General features: G+C 45.7%; 1 protein-coding gene across 6 annotated transcripts in view; it reads left to right on the top strand.

Moving 5' to 3' along the window:
• Window positions 1–11,657, top strand: part of TTLL4 (tubulin tyrosine ligase like 4) — a 46,512-nt gene extending 34,855 nt beyond the window's left edge. For 4 of the 6 annotated variants that reach the window (XM_032278177.1, XM_032278180.1, XM_032278178.1 and 1 more), the window contains 10 exons: window positions 227–355; window positions 750–872; window positions 1,480–1,578; window positions 1,900–2,034; window positions 2,375–2,512; window positions 4,163–4,277; window positions 4,880–5,090; window positions 5,235–5,305; window positions 5,688–5,773; window positions 6,203–11,657. In XM_032278177.1, coding sequence (XP_032134068.1) covers window positions 227–355; window positions 750–872; window positions 1,480–1,578; window positions 1,900–2,034; window positions 2,375–2,512; window positions 4,163–4,277; window positions 4,880–5,090; window positions 5,235–5,305; window positions 5,688–5,773; window positions 6,203–6,458 — 1,363 coding nt within the window. In that variant the 3' untranslated portion in view covers window positions 6,459–11,657. The remainder of the gene's footprint in view (window positions 1–226; window positions 356–749; window positions 873–1,479; window positions 1,579–1,899; window positions 2,035–2,374; window positions 2,513–4,162; window positions 4,278–4,879; window positions 5,091–5,234; window positions 5,306–5,687; window positions 5,774–6,202) is intronic. The other 2 variants (XM_032278182.1, XM_032278183.1) reach the window with 2 other exon arrangements.
• The last annotated feature ends 3,026 nt before the right edge of the window (window positions 11,658–14,683 follow it).

Raw genomic sequence — 14,683 nt, 5'->3', positions numbered from 1 at the left:
CCTCCTTGGCCTCGAGGTCCCCTTTTTACAGTGTTCTTCTGCCCTTTGTTCTCCCAGCCAAAGAGCTTCCTTAGCTAACTGTTCTAAGCAGACCAGATAAAGATAAAAATAAAGACCATTCTAAGGTCTTTATCTTGGGGACCGTTAGCTAGCTTTTTCTGTGGCTTGGTTATCCACTGAGCCCCATAATCTGGCTGGATGAGAAGCTGGGCTTTGTCCTATGTAGGTATCTACACAAACCCTACCTCATCAGCGGCAGCAAGTTTGACCTGCGGATCTATGTTTACGTCACTTCCTATGATCCTTTGCGGATTTACCTCTTTTCAGATGGACTGGTCCGCTTTGCCAGTTGCAAGTATGTTACAGTGGTGAGGTATCCTCTGACAATATTGGGGATTTTATTTTCCTCGGAGGGAGGAAACTAGAGGGCATCAAACAGAAAAAATAACAAATGTTTTGATAGTTTTTTGTTAGCAAGGGGGAAGGCAGGAAATGGGAAATAAGGAGGCTCTCTGCTTCATGAAATCAGGGGAGGATCTTCCTGCATGCAGGACTGAGGTGGGAAAAAGGAGATGAGTTTAGCTGTGGTTTTTCAGAACTTTGCCAATAGACAGACACACTTCTCAGGCCCTTGTGGCTATGAAAAGATCACTTGTTCTTCACCTCTTCAGGATTTGGGAAAATGTTTGGCCTCTTCTCTGTCTGCTCTGTCATCATCTTACCCCTGCCTTTTGTTTCCTTACTTCCAGGTATTCCCCTTCCATGAAGAGTCTTGGCAATAAGTTCATGCACCTGACCAACTACAGTGTCAATAAAAAGAATGCCGAGTACCAGGCCAATGCAGATGAAATGGCTTGCCAGGGCCACAAATGGTACTGAGGACAGAGTGTCCCAGTCCCGTGAAGGCCTAGAGGAGTACAGGGTTCTAGGATTTTGGGCGTTTCAGGGGCATGGTGAATGGAGGATTAATATAAGACCCAGAGATTATATAAACACTTACCAATTCAGAATTGGTCTATTTAAGGCTGGGCGTGGTGGCTTATGCCTGTAATCCTAGCACTTTGGGAGGCCAAGGTAGGTGGATCACCTGAGGTCAGGGTTTTGAGACCAGCCTGGTCAACGTGGCGAAACCGTGTCTCTACTAAAAATAACAAAAATTAACCAGATGTGGTTGCAGGCACCTATAATCCCAATTCCTTGGAAGGCTGAGGCAGGAGAATCACTTGAACCCGGGGAGTGGAGGTTGCAGTGAGCTGAGATCACGTCACTTCACTCCAGCCTGGGTGAAAGAGTGAAACTCTGACTCAAAACAAAAAGTTGGTCTATTTGCATTCAAGTTCATCTCTTTCATAATTGAAAGTGGCAAAGGAAGAGATAGATATAAAGAAAATACCTTTAGGTCTCTTGTTCCTTTCTCTTTGTCTTTGTCACTCATTCCTAGAATATAATTCCTAATACTTCCTCTTTCTCCATCTACAGGGCACTGAAGGCTTTGTGGAACTACCTGAGCCAGAAGGGAGTCAATAGCGATGCCATCTGGGAGAAGATAAAAGATGTTGTTGTCAAAACCATCATCTCGTGAGTCACATTGCCAACCTGGCTGTGGGGCCTGCTGCTGACCCCCCTCCTTTCTCCTGGGCCTCACACTGCTGTGCTCTGGACTTTGGCCATGCTGTGGTTTGGTTTTAAGGAAAGGGAATAGGAAGGAATAGCTAGAGTTGAGTTCTCATCTACTGAACTTCATCCCCAGGAGCTGGTCTCAGATCAGATGCGTCTCTTGAGAGCTGCCTTTCCTGGGTGGCTTCTGCCTGCCTATCTCTGGGCCACTCTTTTGGCAGGAGAGCTCTTGGTAGAGTCCCCTGGGAGCTGAAATGAGTACTTCCTCATCCCCATGACCAGGTCAGAGCCCTACGTGACCAGCCTGCTCAAGATGTATGTGCGGCGGCCCTATAGCTGCCATGAACTATTTGGTTTTGACATCATGCTAGACGAAAACCTCAAGCCCTGGGTCCTGGAAGTCAACATTTCCCCAAGGTAGGTGATATTCTCAGGACACTCATGATAGAATCCTTCCATTTAGATAGAATCCTCATGCTCCCATTGCCACTCCAGTAAGTTGTTCTTTTTAATGGATCCTTACCGCTGGCTTTCCTTTAGCAGATCAAGGTCATGGGCAGGTTAACCACCCTGAGTCAGGTTATTCACTGTTCTGGGGGCAAGAGACTCTTGTGATGGTGATCCTGCACTGGGATGTTTGAGCAGCCTTCATCCTAGGGAAGCCAGGAAGTAAATGAGGCCAGCCCTGAGTTGCACATATGACCAGAGACTGTTTCGGAGTGCTGCCTTGACCACTCTTTTTATCCTTTTTCTGAAGTCTCCACTCCAGCTCTCCACTGGATATCAGCATCAAAGGCCAGATGATTCGTGACCTTCTGAACCTGGCCGGTTTTGTCCTGCCCAATGCAGAGGATGTCATTTCTAGCCCCAGCAGCTGCAGCAGCTCCACCACCAGGTTAGGCCCTTGTTTCTTCGCAGCTCTGTTGGCAGCATGAATAGCCCTGCTGTAATTTCTGGGTTCTGGGTGCTCCCTCCTGCCTGGTTCTCCTTGCTGCTCAATCTTGCCCCTATAGTCCACTCACATGCTACTTACTGCACCACACCATTGCCTCTTAAGTATGTTCAGTTATGTCGATCCCCTGCTCAGGAACCACAGGCCTAGGAATCACATTTAAACATCTTAGGCACTGTGTTGTATCTAGTCTCAGCTACTTGGGAGACTGAAGCAGGGGGGATCTCTTAAGGCCAGATGTTCAAAGCTGTAGTGCACTATGATGATCAGGCCTGGGAATAGCCACTGTACTCTATCTAGCCTGGGCAATACAGCAAGAAAAAAAAAAACAATAACTCCTTACCAGGACAGTCAGGGTCCCAGCTTCCTATTTCTTGGTGTATCTCTGTCTTCTTTCTCCCCGGCTCCTGTGCCCTGACAAACTGCATCACTCATGCAACCTCTAGGTCGGAATGATCCTTAAAGACAGTTAGTCCAGTCTCCTCTCTGAAATGTTCGTTGCCTCTTGCTGTTCCCCATAGTGTTTGTTCCTTTCCTTATGGGGGTTTTTTCCTCCTGAAATGCCCCACCGCCAGTCCTGCCATTAACTTTACCTGTTCATCAAAGTCTTGTTCATACATTTTCATGAAGCCAGCTCAGTATGGCCTTTTTTTCCCTCCATACCACAAAGCATTTGGAACCACTCTTGAGAGGAGGGAGTTTATATTAAGTTAGTACCTGAGATGTGTGAGGAAAACCCTGTAACTTATCCTTCCAATAACCCTGTAAAGTTAGTATTCATATCTGCAGTTTACAGAGGAGGAAACGGAAGTTCTCTGGGATTAAGTAGTCCATCAAGGTCATTCAATTAGAGAGTACTAGGACTGGAATTCAAATCTTTACTTGCCTGATAACAAAACTTGCTTTCCCCACTGTACCTTGTAGACTCATGTTTGGCTATGTCCAGTGGTTATCATTTGACATATCCCACCTGCCATACCGTAAGCTCCTTGAAGGCAGGGGTTGATTTTTAGTCATCTTTATTTTGGTATTACTAATTTTTTAGAGACGGAGTCTCACTGTGTTGCCCAGGCTGGCTTTGAACACCTGGGCTCAAGTGATCCTCATACCTCAGCCTCCCAGGTAGCTGGGATGACTAATGTGCCCCACCGTGCTGGGCTCCAGTCATCTTTGTATCTCTGTCAACAGTGATTATGGTAATTGTAGTAACGTGGGTGATGAAACTGGGATGAGGGGAGGTTGAGTCAGTTGCCCAGGGTCACACAGCCAGTAGGGCAGAGCTGGGTATATAGTTAAGTGTTCAGTAAATTAAACTAAACTGAAATATATACCACAATAAGGCTTATTGCAAGGTCCTCATTTTTTATCATTCAAATTCATTCTAAAGATGGTGGTTTATACTCTTTCACTTAATATTTGATGACTCTCAGACAGGTTACTTCTGGGAAGTGCATTTTAGTCCGACCTACTACTTAAGTAGCCTCTGTTCATACATCTTTGTCTTCCCTTGAGAAGGGTGTCTGCTGGGCTGGACCTTCTCCATATTTGCTCCAAATGCAAAGTTGCTGACCCTGCCCTTTGCTTTCTTTCCGGCCTCTGCTGTAGCCTGCCCACCTCCCCCGGGGACAAATGTCGAATGGCTCCAGAGCATTTCACTGCACAGAAGATGAAGAAAGCCTATTTTCTGACCCAGAAAATTCCTGATGAGGTAGGAGATTGGTCTTCCTCCCAATGCTAGCAGAAAACTTCCCTGGTCAAACATTTAGGACCCAAAAGCAACCAAGTTTTCTTTAGAGGAGGGTTTCTTCATTCAGGCCTGTGATCTTCTGATATGCGGAGATTTGTTGGCATAGCTGGTTGTCTTTAGCATGTTTTCTGGTCCTCTCATCCCAACTGTAGACTTTTACCATTTGGGTTTCTTTCTCTGAGAAGTACAATGAGAGACCCCAGGAAGCTGACTTTCTCAGAGCAGGTAAGGGAGCCGGATTTAAGCTTGGCAGATAGAAGACTGGTGCCAAGTCTGAATTGCTGGATCCTCATCTTGACTTTATTCAATAACTACTTAACGTCTCAGCTCCAGTGGCTCCCTCGACCCCAAACAAGAGTGTCTTCTCCCACTATCTAAGTTCAGTAGACTTAGGAACAGATGGCGTTCAGAGCTGGCCCACTAGGCTACCCTCGGGAGTTCCAGGAGCGTCCTGGAGCGGTAGGACCCCAGGGGTGTGCTCCCTGTCCCCCAGCTTCTTGATTCCCTGCCCCTGGCTTACACTCTCTGTCGCACCCTTTGCCTCTCTGTTCCTTGGACCACAGGACTTCTATGCATCTGTGCTGGATGTCCTGACACCAGACGATGTTCGGATTCTGGTTGAGATGGAAGATGAGTTTTCTCGCCGTGGTCAGTTTGAACGAATTTTTCCTTCTCATGTCTCCTCTCGTTATCTCCGCTTTTTTGAGCAGCCACGATATTTCAACATTCTCACCACCCAATGGGAACAGAAATACCATGGCAACAAGCTCAAAGGTGATGTGCCCTCCCTGCCCTCAGAAAGCCATATTTAGTGAGGGATTAAATCCCAATATACCAAGAAATGGGCCTCTTTGGAAAGAAGAGTTGGCCAATTGATTCTACCTTCTTAAGCCCCAACTCCTGCTAATCTTGTCCTAGGAGTAGATCTGCTCCGGAGTTGGTGCTACAAAGGGTTCCACATGGGAGTTGTCTCTGATTCTGCTCCAGTGGTGAGTGCTGCCAGTGTCGAGGACAGCTCCTTCTCAGGCCCCTCCCTCCTCTGCCTTAGAGTGCAGCAGGAGTTGGCTTGTATGTACAGGCCTCTCTCACTTCTCTGCCAGGCTCTGCCTCTGTCTCACCACTCTTTCCTTTCAAGGGAATAGGTGCCTTCAGGATTCCTTGGGTACCTTTCTTTCAAGGATTAAAAAGTGCTTTATCGGCCTCAGCTTGTCTGATTCAGAAGAGAACTGAGACTTTTACCCACCTGGGCCCATGTCTGAGGGGTAGGGAAGAGGAGAGCCCCTTAGATCACTTAGAGGGTCCCAAGACCCCAAACACTTCTGCCTTGCCTCCACCAAGCCCTTTTGGTCTCATTGCTTCCTTTGCTCTTAGTGGTCTCTCCCGACATCACTTCCAACTGTCTCAAAGGATGACGTGATACTCAATGCCTTCAGCAAATCAGAGACTAGCAAGCTGGGGTGAGTGCTGCCCGAGCAAGGGAAGGGCTGCTGGCTGTGAGTTTGGAGGGTTTTCTTCCTTCCTCTCTTCCCAGACTGTGGCAGTGAAATCAGCATTCTCCAGCTGGGGGTTGGTGGGAGTGTCAGGACATTCGTCCTTTTTCTGGTAGCTCTTGGGATGCCCAGTGAAGCTGAGCTGGAGGAGAGAAGCGCCTCTGGAAGCAGCCATTGTCAGCCATACCCACTCGCTGTGGGAAGTCGCTAGCCCTCTACCCGCACCCCCATTTACTCAAGTAAATAGAATGTTTCGCGTGGTTATTACCTATCCATGTAATTATGGCCTCTGACACCATAATGTGAATGCCTGCTCCATACTCTGAAGCAAATCCTAAGGTAAAGTCTCAGTTAAACAGTGTCTCAGCCATTTCTTTCCCCACCTGTTCCCTCCAGAAAACACAGCTCCTGCACAGGAAGTCTGCTACTCACTGAAGATGGGACCACACCCAAGTCCAAGAAGACCCAAGCTGGCCTTTCCCTTTATCCCCAGAAACCAAGTTCCTCAAAGGACAGTGAGGACACCAGCAAAGAGCCCAGCCTTTCCACCCAGGCGTTACCTGTGATCAACTACTCTGGGCGGACTTCAAGACTTGCTGCTCCTTCCACTTTCCAGTCAGGCAGTGACTCCCTCCTGGCTGTGAGCCCATAATTGGCCTCTCTCCACAAGCCTCTGCCCAGGAGTATGGGCATCAGCTACCTCACAGGAACCGGCCTGCTGACCAGCCTGAACCCCTTCCCGCTTCACCCTGTCCCTCCTCAGAGTATTTTTTGAAGTGATTGCATTATAGAGATGAGTATGTGTAGGACCAGAGGGATGGTGGTGATGGGGAGAAGGTGAGGAAGGGCCACCCTCTGTCACCTGTCCGCCTGGCTGGCACCTCCTATCTCAGCAGAGAAGCCAGTGATGGCCACGCAGCCTTATAAAGCAGGTTTTGGTTTCTACCTTAAGTGAGCCATGTGGTTTGTTTGGGGCCTTGGTGCAGTTGCTGAGTTGTAGCTCAAGAGGAGAAAACATAGAGAACATGTATGGGCCAGAAGTCCTTTGTTCTGAATTGGAGGGGGCCTTCTGAGACCCTCATTTCCTTAGATCTTCCCTCCCCCTCTCCCACCCCCTGTCCCGAGGAGAAAGCGTCGACCTTCTGCAGTGGACAGGCGAAGAGGCCGCAGCGTGCTGAACCCATTTCCTGTCACCTCGGTCTTGGATCCTAGCCACCCAAGACTAGGATCTTGGCCTACAAAGGCCCAAGATGCCTATTCGAAGGCATCTTCACCGCCTCCTTCCAAATACTCACCTTGCCAGCAGCCCTAGGTCTTCCTGTTCTGTCCCCCCATCACTGCTCGTTCAGCCTTCTGACGTCTCTCGTGGACAGCTCCTCTTTAGCTGTGATGTGTAAGAGGGTCTGTGACCTTTGTGAGTTTCCCATGGCCCCAGTGAAGGAGCCCAGATAATCCCAGTAGCTGTTACCTGTCTCCCTGTATTAAAGGACAGTCCAGGGAGAGGGCGGAAGGGGATGAGGTTTCTCTACAATCCAACAAACGTGGTTTCTCATGTTCTGCCCTACAGCAAGCAGGGTCTGGTGGCTTGGCAGGTGGGTTTCAGGAGCAGTCACTATTGTGGGATGGGCTTCCAATGAGACTTCAGACTAAACTCTTGTACTCAACTGATTCTACCTCCCTCCTGTAGACTCAGTAAACAGTGAATATTCAGTAAATGTTGACTGAGTGAACTGTATTTACAGAGATCTCAAAGGACCCCCAGCACTTGAACCAGAAGTTCCACTTCTCTCTCATCTGGGGATGAGAAAGTGGAGCCTTGGGGCAGAACAGGTGGAAGAGTTTGAATCAGAAAGGTTTTCTCTGGAGCTGTGCTCCTTCCTAACCCAGCACTTCCTGGGTTGCTGCTTGCCTCCACCCCAGCCCCTGCAGTCCCTTTTCTTAGTTTTTTCCAGCAGTGGCACATATAAGAAGCCAAATGGTCCCATGTCCCTGCTACTCAGGTTTTCTCTTTGCATATCAGGCAGAAAGCTCAGCTACTTGGTCTCACCCTGTACCGTAGCTGCCCTTGTTCTCTCTGAGCTTTGGAAAGATAGAGACTCCCGTGTTTCATGGCTCTGGGAGCTCTGTGGCAAGTTGGGGTGGAGTCCTGGAAAGATCACTGAGAGGCCTGACTGGGTTCAAGGCCACAGAGTAGGTGGTGTCTGGCCAGTCCTAAGGCCATGTTGACAGTTGTGAAGAAAGTTTGGTGGCAAAGTCCTGGGCATCATTGTCTGCTCTATAATGACTTTAAAGTCGGGCCATAATGGGAGAGGTCCTTGATAGTCGTCCTATTGGATCTTTTCTGATGTAATTGAAGCGGCCCAGCTCTTCAGTCCTCTGGCTGCAATATTCTAGTGCAGATATGACACAGGGTATCTGCTGCCTTCCTAAGAGAAAATGAGCCACCTGCCTGGCAGCTTTGTTGTGGCTGGGCCTTCTCCACAAGGACTTAGGCATGGAGGCGTGTTTGAGCTGGTTTACTTCATAAAAACCAACTTCTTTGGCTTGCCCTCTGAGAATCTTGTACAACGTAGCCAATCTATTTCCATTCCCATAACTGGAGAGGGAACCAGTTGCTGAATGAGGGTATTGAGTAAAGTTTGGTGGGGGAAGGGAGAAGGACTTAGGAAATGAAGTCCTTATGATCAATGAAAGTCTTAAATGTGCAATGGAAAGACAGTGCTCTTAGTAGTTTAAAACATGTTTGTACATCAATAAATTGTCATCACATTTGAGTATCTGATAGATGTGGGAGTTTTGCTGGGTAGGAGAAAGGAATGGGACTTACTGTATCACATTTACCTTTCATTCTTTTTTATATAGAGACGGGGTTTCACCTTGTTAGCCAGGATGGTCTTGATCTCCTGACCTCGTGATCCGCCCACCTCTGTCTCCCAAAGTGCTGGAATTACAGGCGTGAGCCACCGTGCCTGGCCACCTTTCACTCTTGAGAGAAAATTAAATCTTATTAAGCATTCGGCATATGTACGTTTGCATTGAATACCCGCCATTGTGAGGTATTCAGCTAGGTAGGCGTTTTCGAGAAGGAATGAGATTTTTTTGGAAAGTTAAATTTGGGTGTATAGTAGAATAAATGTTTGTCAGAGCATGTCAAATGCTTTCCTAAGTTGATAACTTACCTACTCTATTTGGAGGAAGGGAAGCGAGTGTCCTGAGACAAGGAATGAAGTGCAGGATATTTCTAGAGTAGTGGAGTAAGGTCTTGGGGTGGAAAGTGGAGGAGGGCAGTCACTGCTGACTTCACATCCACTTAAGAATGCTGAAAAACTCAGTTGCTTAGAACAAATACTAATGATGAGAGAGCATTGTGTCAGGAAGGATAGGAACCTTGAATCAGGCCGACCTTGGGTTTAAATCCCAGTTCTGCCACTTACTGTGTGACCTTGGGTGTGTCATCTAACTTTTAAGTCTCCATTTCTTTGTAGTGTGAATATAATACCAACATTGCAGGGTTGTGAAGGTTTAAACCAAATGTAGTAAAAGTACTTAGGACATAGAGGGCACTTTGCAAGGTCACACCTTCCTCCACTTGCTGTCTAAGCCTTGAGCCCTCGGTGGGAAGAGACAGGCAAGAAATATAAAACCCTTTCCTCCAGGAAGTGGAGCTGCCATTGAGATGTTTTAGAAGTGAAGAAGCCATAACAGTCTAGATAGCTCATGGCCCTCACCCTCACCCCAGTGCACACACAAACATCATCGTTATTCAGCCTCCTATTATGTTATTACTCTACTGGGGATTTATTTCTTTGGCTAAACACTTTACAGGCAGAGCACAGATCCCTGAGAAAGAAAGCACAGTAAGCATTAGAAGTATGTGAACTGAGTGAGATTATTAAATTATTTCAAGAGCAGCTTTGATAAGAAAGGGAGAGCAAGCACAGTGGGTGTCAGGTGTCTGGACAGGGGAGGAGCAGGGTACAGAAAGTAAGAGACCCTGATTGGAACTGGAGCCAAAGAGGAAATACATAGACCTAACAGCTGTACCAAGGGGCAGTTGTCATTACAGGTACATTTTCTTGGTGTCAGGCTGTTTGGCTGAGGGTGACTATCCCCCCCCACCCCCCAGTCAAAGGACATACGTGATGGCTTCTGGGACAATCCAGCACTGCTGAGGGCCAGTGAAGGAGACTGATCATCTGGATACAAAGACCTTTCTACTTCCTCCTCAGCTGAATTAGTTACCCAAGATAGGTGACCAACAAAGGCAGCCAGGGGATCTCCTCTCCTGGCCTCCCCTTGATTTGTAAGATTAAGGCCTACCTCTGATTGCTGTTCAGATCCCCCAGCTGCTTTGAGACTTGGAAACACTGATGGTTTTCAGATGGCTAAGGGAGCTCCATTTCATGCCACCTGAGATTATAACCAAGCCTTTTCCAACCTTTCTTGGCCTTTTAGAGTCCCCCTGTAGCAGAGTTTGCACGCTGATTAATATCCAGGTATCTATACCATCTCATTTGGCTTGCCCCTTCACTAAATTTGGATCAGTGAAAGTTGCAAACAGTCATATGTTGCTCTTGGCAGATGTTTCACAGGTGAAAGAACACAAGGAGGGTCAATAGCAGGTGGTGGTTTTCTAGAACCCATCTGTGTCGTAATTACAACAGACTGAGATACATGGAATGCCAGGGACTGCCACAGGCAAAGCTAACAAAATTTTGAGAAGATATTTAAGTTTCAATTAGTAAACTGGGGACACCAAAGCCTACCTCATAGAATGGGGTTTCATATGGGACTAGAATATGGGCGGAAAGCACCTAGCAAGGTGCCTGATAATGTATGATACAGATTTAAAATAGTGGATTCTAAAACTGACCAAAACTACCACAAAAAGCATTTAAAGTAAAAGTACTTTAACATGCAACAGTATTACAATACGATTACAATAGCATGTTAATATTACAAAACTATGGTAAAATATACTTTGATTTTATCCATGAATTAAAGCTGAGGATGTATTGAGATAATTAGCTTAGATAGATTAAAGCACATATCAGTAGTCAGAGAAGAGCAATTTAAACTGCAAGATACCACTTAACACCAAAGTGGCTCAAATTTAAGACTGAAAATGCCAAGTGTCAGTATGATACTGAGATACTGTGAAGCCGCTGATGGGAATGCCAAATGGTGCACTGGAAAGCAGCTTGGTAGTTTCTTATAAAGTGAAACATGTCGTTAACATAGGACCTAGCACTTCCACTCTGGCAGGCAAATGTTCATAGTAGCTTATTCATAGTAGCCAAAGCTTAGAAACAACTGTATGTCCAAGAATTAGTGAATTAACGAACTGTGGTATCTCTGTTCAATGGAATGCTCTTAGATATGAAAAAGGAAAAGAGTTTGGGTGCTGTGGCTCACACCTGTAATCCCAGCACTTTGCGAAGCCAAGGCAGGAGGATCACTTGAGCCCAGGAATTCAAGACCAGCCTGGGCCAACACACTAGGACCCTGTTTCTACAAAACAAATAAATACAAATAAAAAAGGAATGAATTGATTCATGTAACACCATGCATGAATCTAAGCATATTCCTAAGCAAGAAGAAGCCAGAAACAGAAGACATGCTTTATTATTCCATAATCCAGAAAATGCAAACTATAGTCACAGAAAGCAGGTGAGTGCTTCCATGGACTATAGATGAGGAAGGGGTAGACTGTAAAGGGCACGGTGGGAAGATTCTGTATCTTGATTGTGGTGGTGGACACATGACTATGTACATTTGCTGGAACTCATCAAATTGTGCACTTAGAATGGGGGAGTAGTATTGTACGTAAGTAAATAAAGCTGATTTAAAAAGACCAGGAGATGCCATTTCATGAGGTATGTGCTAATTAAAACCACAATGAGATAACAATAGAATAGTTAAAAGGGCAGCCAAGACCAAGTGTTGGTGAGAATGTACAGCAGTTGGGCCTTTTATACATGGCTGGCACGAGTGTAAAATGGTTCAACCACCGTAGAACACTAACAGTTTCTTAGAAAGCTAACATATATCTACCGATGACTCAGAAATTCCACTCCTTGGTATTCTCTTAAAAAGGTGGAGAAAAAGGAAATCGCATGTTTACCAGAAATGTTTATTGAGGCTTCATTCATAAAAAAAATTGAGAATAATTCAAATGTTTCTCAATACGAGATCAGATAAACTGGTGTGGAATACCACCCAATAAAAAGGAACATCCAGCAATACGTTAGAAGGAAGAAAAGAAAAAATAAAAAGGAACAAACTAATGTATGATCTCAAAAGCATTGAGTGAAAGAAGCCAGACACAAAAAGAATACATACTGTGTAATTAAGTTGGTATGATGCTTAGGAACATGAAACTAACCTATGGGAACAAGTCAGAACAATAATTGCCTCTGGGCATTAATAGTAAAGTAAGAAAAGAGGCACAAGGCAACTTTTGGAGGTGATGGAAGTGCTCTGATTCTTGCGATGGATTTGTAGGAGCTCAAGGAATTGCACATTTAAGCCCCAAATTAAGTTGTTGACAGGGCTGGTTCCTTCTGAGGGCTGTGAGAGAGAATCTGTTTCAGGCTCCTCTCTAAGCTTCAGGTTGGCTGCCGGCAGTCTTCTCCGTTCCTTGGCTTGTACAGACATCACCCAGTCTCTGCCTTCGTGTTCACATGGCGTTCTCCATGTGTATATTTCTACAATTTTTCCTTTTTATAAGGGCACTAGTCACATTGAAATAGGAGCCCACTCTACTCTAGTATGACCGCACCTTTACTAATTATATCTACAATGACCTTATTCCCAAATAATGTCACATTCTGAGGTGTTGGGGGTCAGCACTTCAGCATATGAATTTATGGGAGAAGGGGTGGGGCACCACAGATTATAATTCCTATAGTGGAGTTCCCAGCTTGGATCAACTACTAATAACACTATGGCAGCCGGGCACAGTGGCTCACGCCTGTAATTCCAGCACTTTGGGAGGCTGAGGGGGGTTGATCACCTGAGATCAGGAGTTGGAGACCAGCCTGGCCAACATGGTGCAACCCTGTTTCTACTAAAAATACAAAAATTCGTTGGTCATGGTGGTGGGCATCTATAATCCCAGCTACTCAGGAGACTGAGTAAGGAAAATCGCTTGAACATGGGAGATGGAGGTTGCAGTGAGCCGAGACCATACCGTTGCACTCCAGCCTGGACAACAAGAGCAAAACTGTCTCAGAATAAATAAAAACTAATGCTATGGTGGTGGCATTATCAGTCTTGTGTGCAGCCCTCTGGATTAATCATGATAACTGTTGGAATGCCTGGTATGTTTAGAATTGGAAAGACTGTTCAGTTGACATCCCAAGTCTGGATGCTCTTTGGCAGAGGAAAATAAATTTTAAGACACATCCCTCTTGTTGAGAAACTGACTCAAAGTCAGGATTCAAGAGCTTGGTAAGTGCCAGATATCTCAACAATAATGCCTGAGATATATCACTAAGTCCACTTGCCTCTACCAGAAGATTAAAGGCCCAAATCCCTGGAGATAAAGTAACTTTTTTCCAAGTCCATCTCTTTCCTAGACAAATGACCTTTCTAAGGAGCTGTGATTAACACATCAGAATCTTTGGCACTAAGAATTTCTCATCATGGGCTGGGCATGGTGGCTCACACCTATAATCCCAACTCCTGGGAGACAAAAATGGATCATTTGAGGCCAGGAATTTGAAACCAGCCTGGGTAACATAGTGAGACCCTGTATCTATAAAAAAATTTTAAAAATTAGTCTGGCATGGTGGCAACATGCCTGTAGTCCCTGCTACTCAGGGGGCTGAAGTGGAAAGATCCCTTGGGCCCAGGAGTTCAAGGCTGCCAGGAGATCGGTCCACTGCTTTCCAGGCTGGACAACTGCAAGACCCTGTCAAAAAAAAAAAAAAAAAAAAATCTCATGATCTATTTCAGAAGAGAAATCCTAGTCACTGGGACAGGTTTTATACATATTTTATTAAATAACTGCATTTCCTCTACAGTGGGTGCTGGAACAAAACAATAACTACCATTTATTGAGTATTATTCATGCACTGTTCTCATTGTAGACATACACAAAAAACCCTTCAATGTTGGTATTATTATCCCTATTTTACAGATTAAGAAAATGAGGTTTAAAAGGGTTAGATGACATGTCCAAGGTTACTGTATGAATTAACAAATCCATCTACCGCCCTATTTCCTAATACTTTGTAGAAGTTGCTGGCTTCAAAATCAATGGGAAAGCCTGGGCTGAAGGAAGGAGGGAATACAAAGCTTGAAAAAGAGACAAAAATACTGAGATTGAAAAATGTGATGATGAATTAGCCAGGTGAGCAAGGGCACCCTGACAGTTCATAACAGTTCAATTTCATAATTATAAAGTTACAATTTTTTTTTTAAGCGACAAGGTCTTGCTTTGACACTCAGGCTGGAGTGCAGTGGTGTGGTTACAGCTCACCGCAGTCACAAACTCCTTGGCCCAGGTGATCCTTCCACCTCAACCTCCTGAGTAGCTGGGACTACAGGTTTGTACCACCACACCCAGCTCTGCCCTTGGTTTTATTCTTAACCTCTCATTTGCTCTAGCGAGTACACTTAACCATGGGTCCAGCCAACCCTCTACCACACAACAAACTTGGAGAGGGGAGAATCTTAAGGGTATATGTTATATGCACAGTTAGGAACATGGATACAGAATCCAGCTTTACATGATGGAATGCCATGCCTAAATTCTTACTCCTAGCTCCATTTGCCACCTAATACCTATCTACTTCAGCTCTGGGCTGATCTTAGTCTTTTTCCTTCTCCCCTCCCCTCCTCTGCTCTCCCCTCCCCTCCTCTGCTCTCCCC

The sequence above is a fragment of the Sapajus apella genome, unplaced genomic scaffold (genome assembly GCF_009761245.1).
Source record: "Sapajus apella isolate SASKATOON/1434 unplaced genomic scaffold, GSC_monkey_1.0 scaffold10, whole genome shotgun sequence".
Lineage (NCBI taxonomy): Eukaryota > Metazoa > Chordata > Mammalia > Primates > Cebidae > Sapajus > Sapajus apella.
Note: the sequence above shows the minus strand (reverse complement) of the source record. Positions and strands in the feature narration are given on the sequence as shown.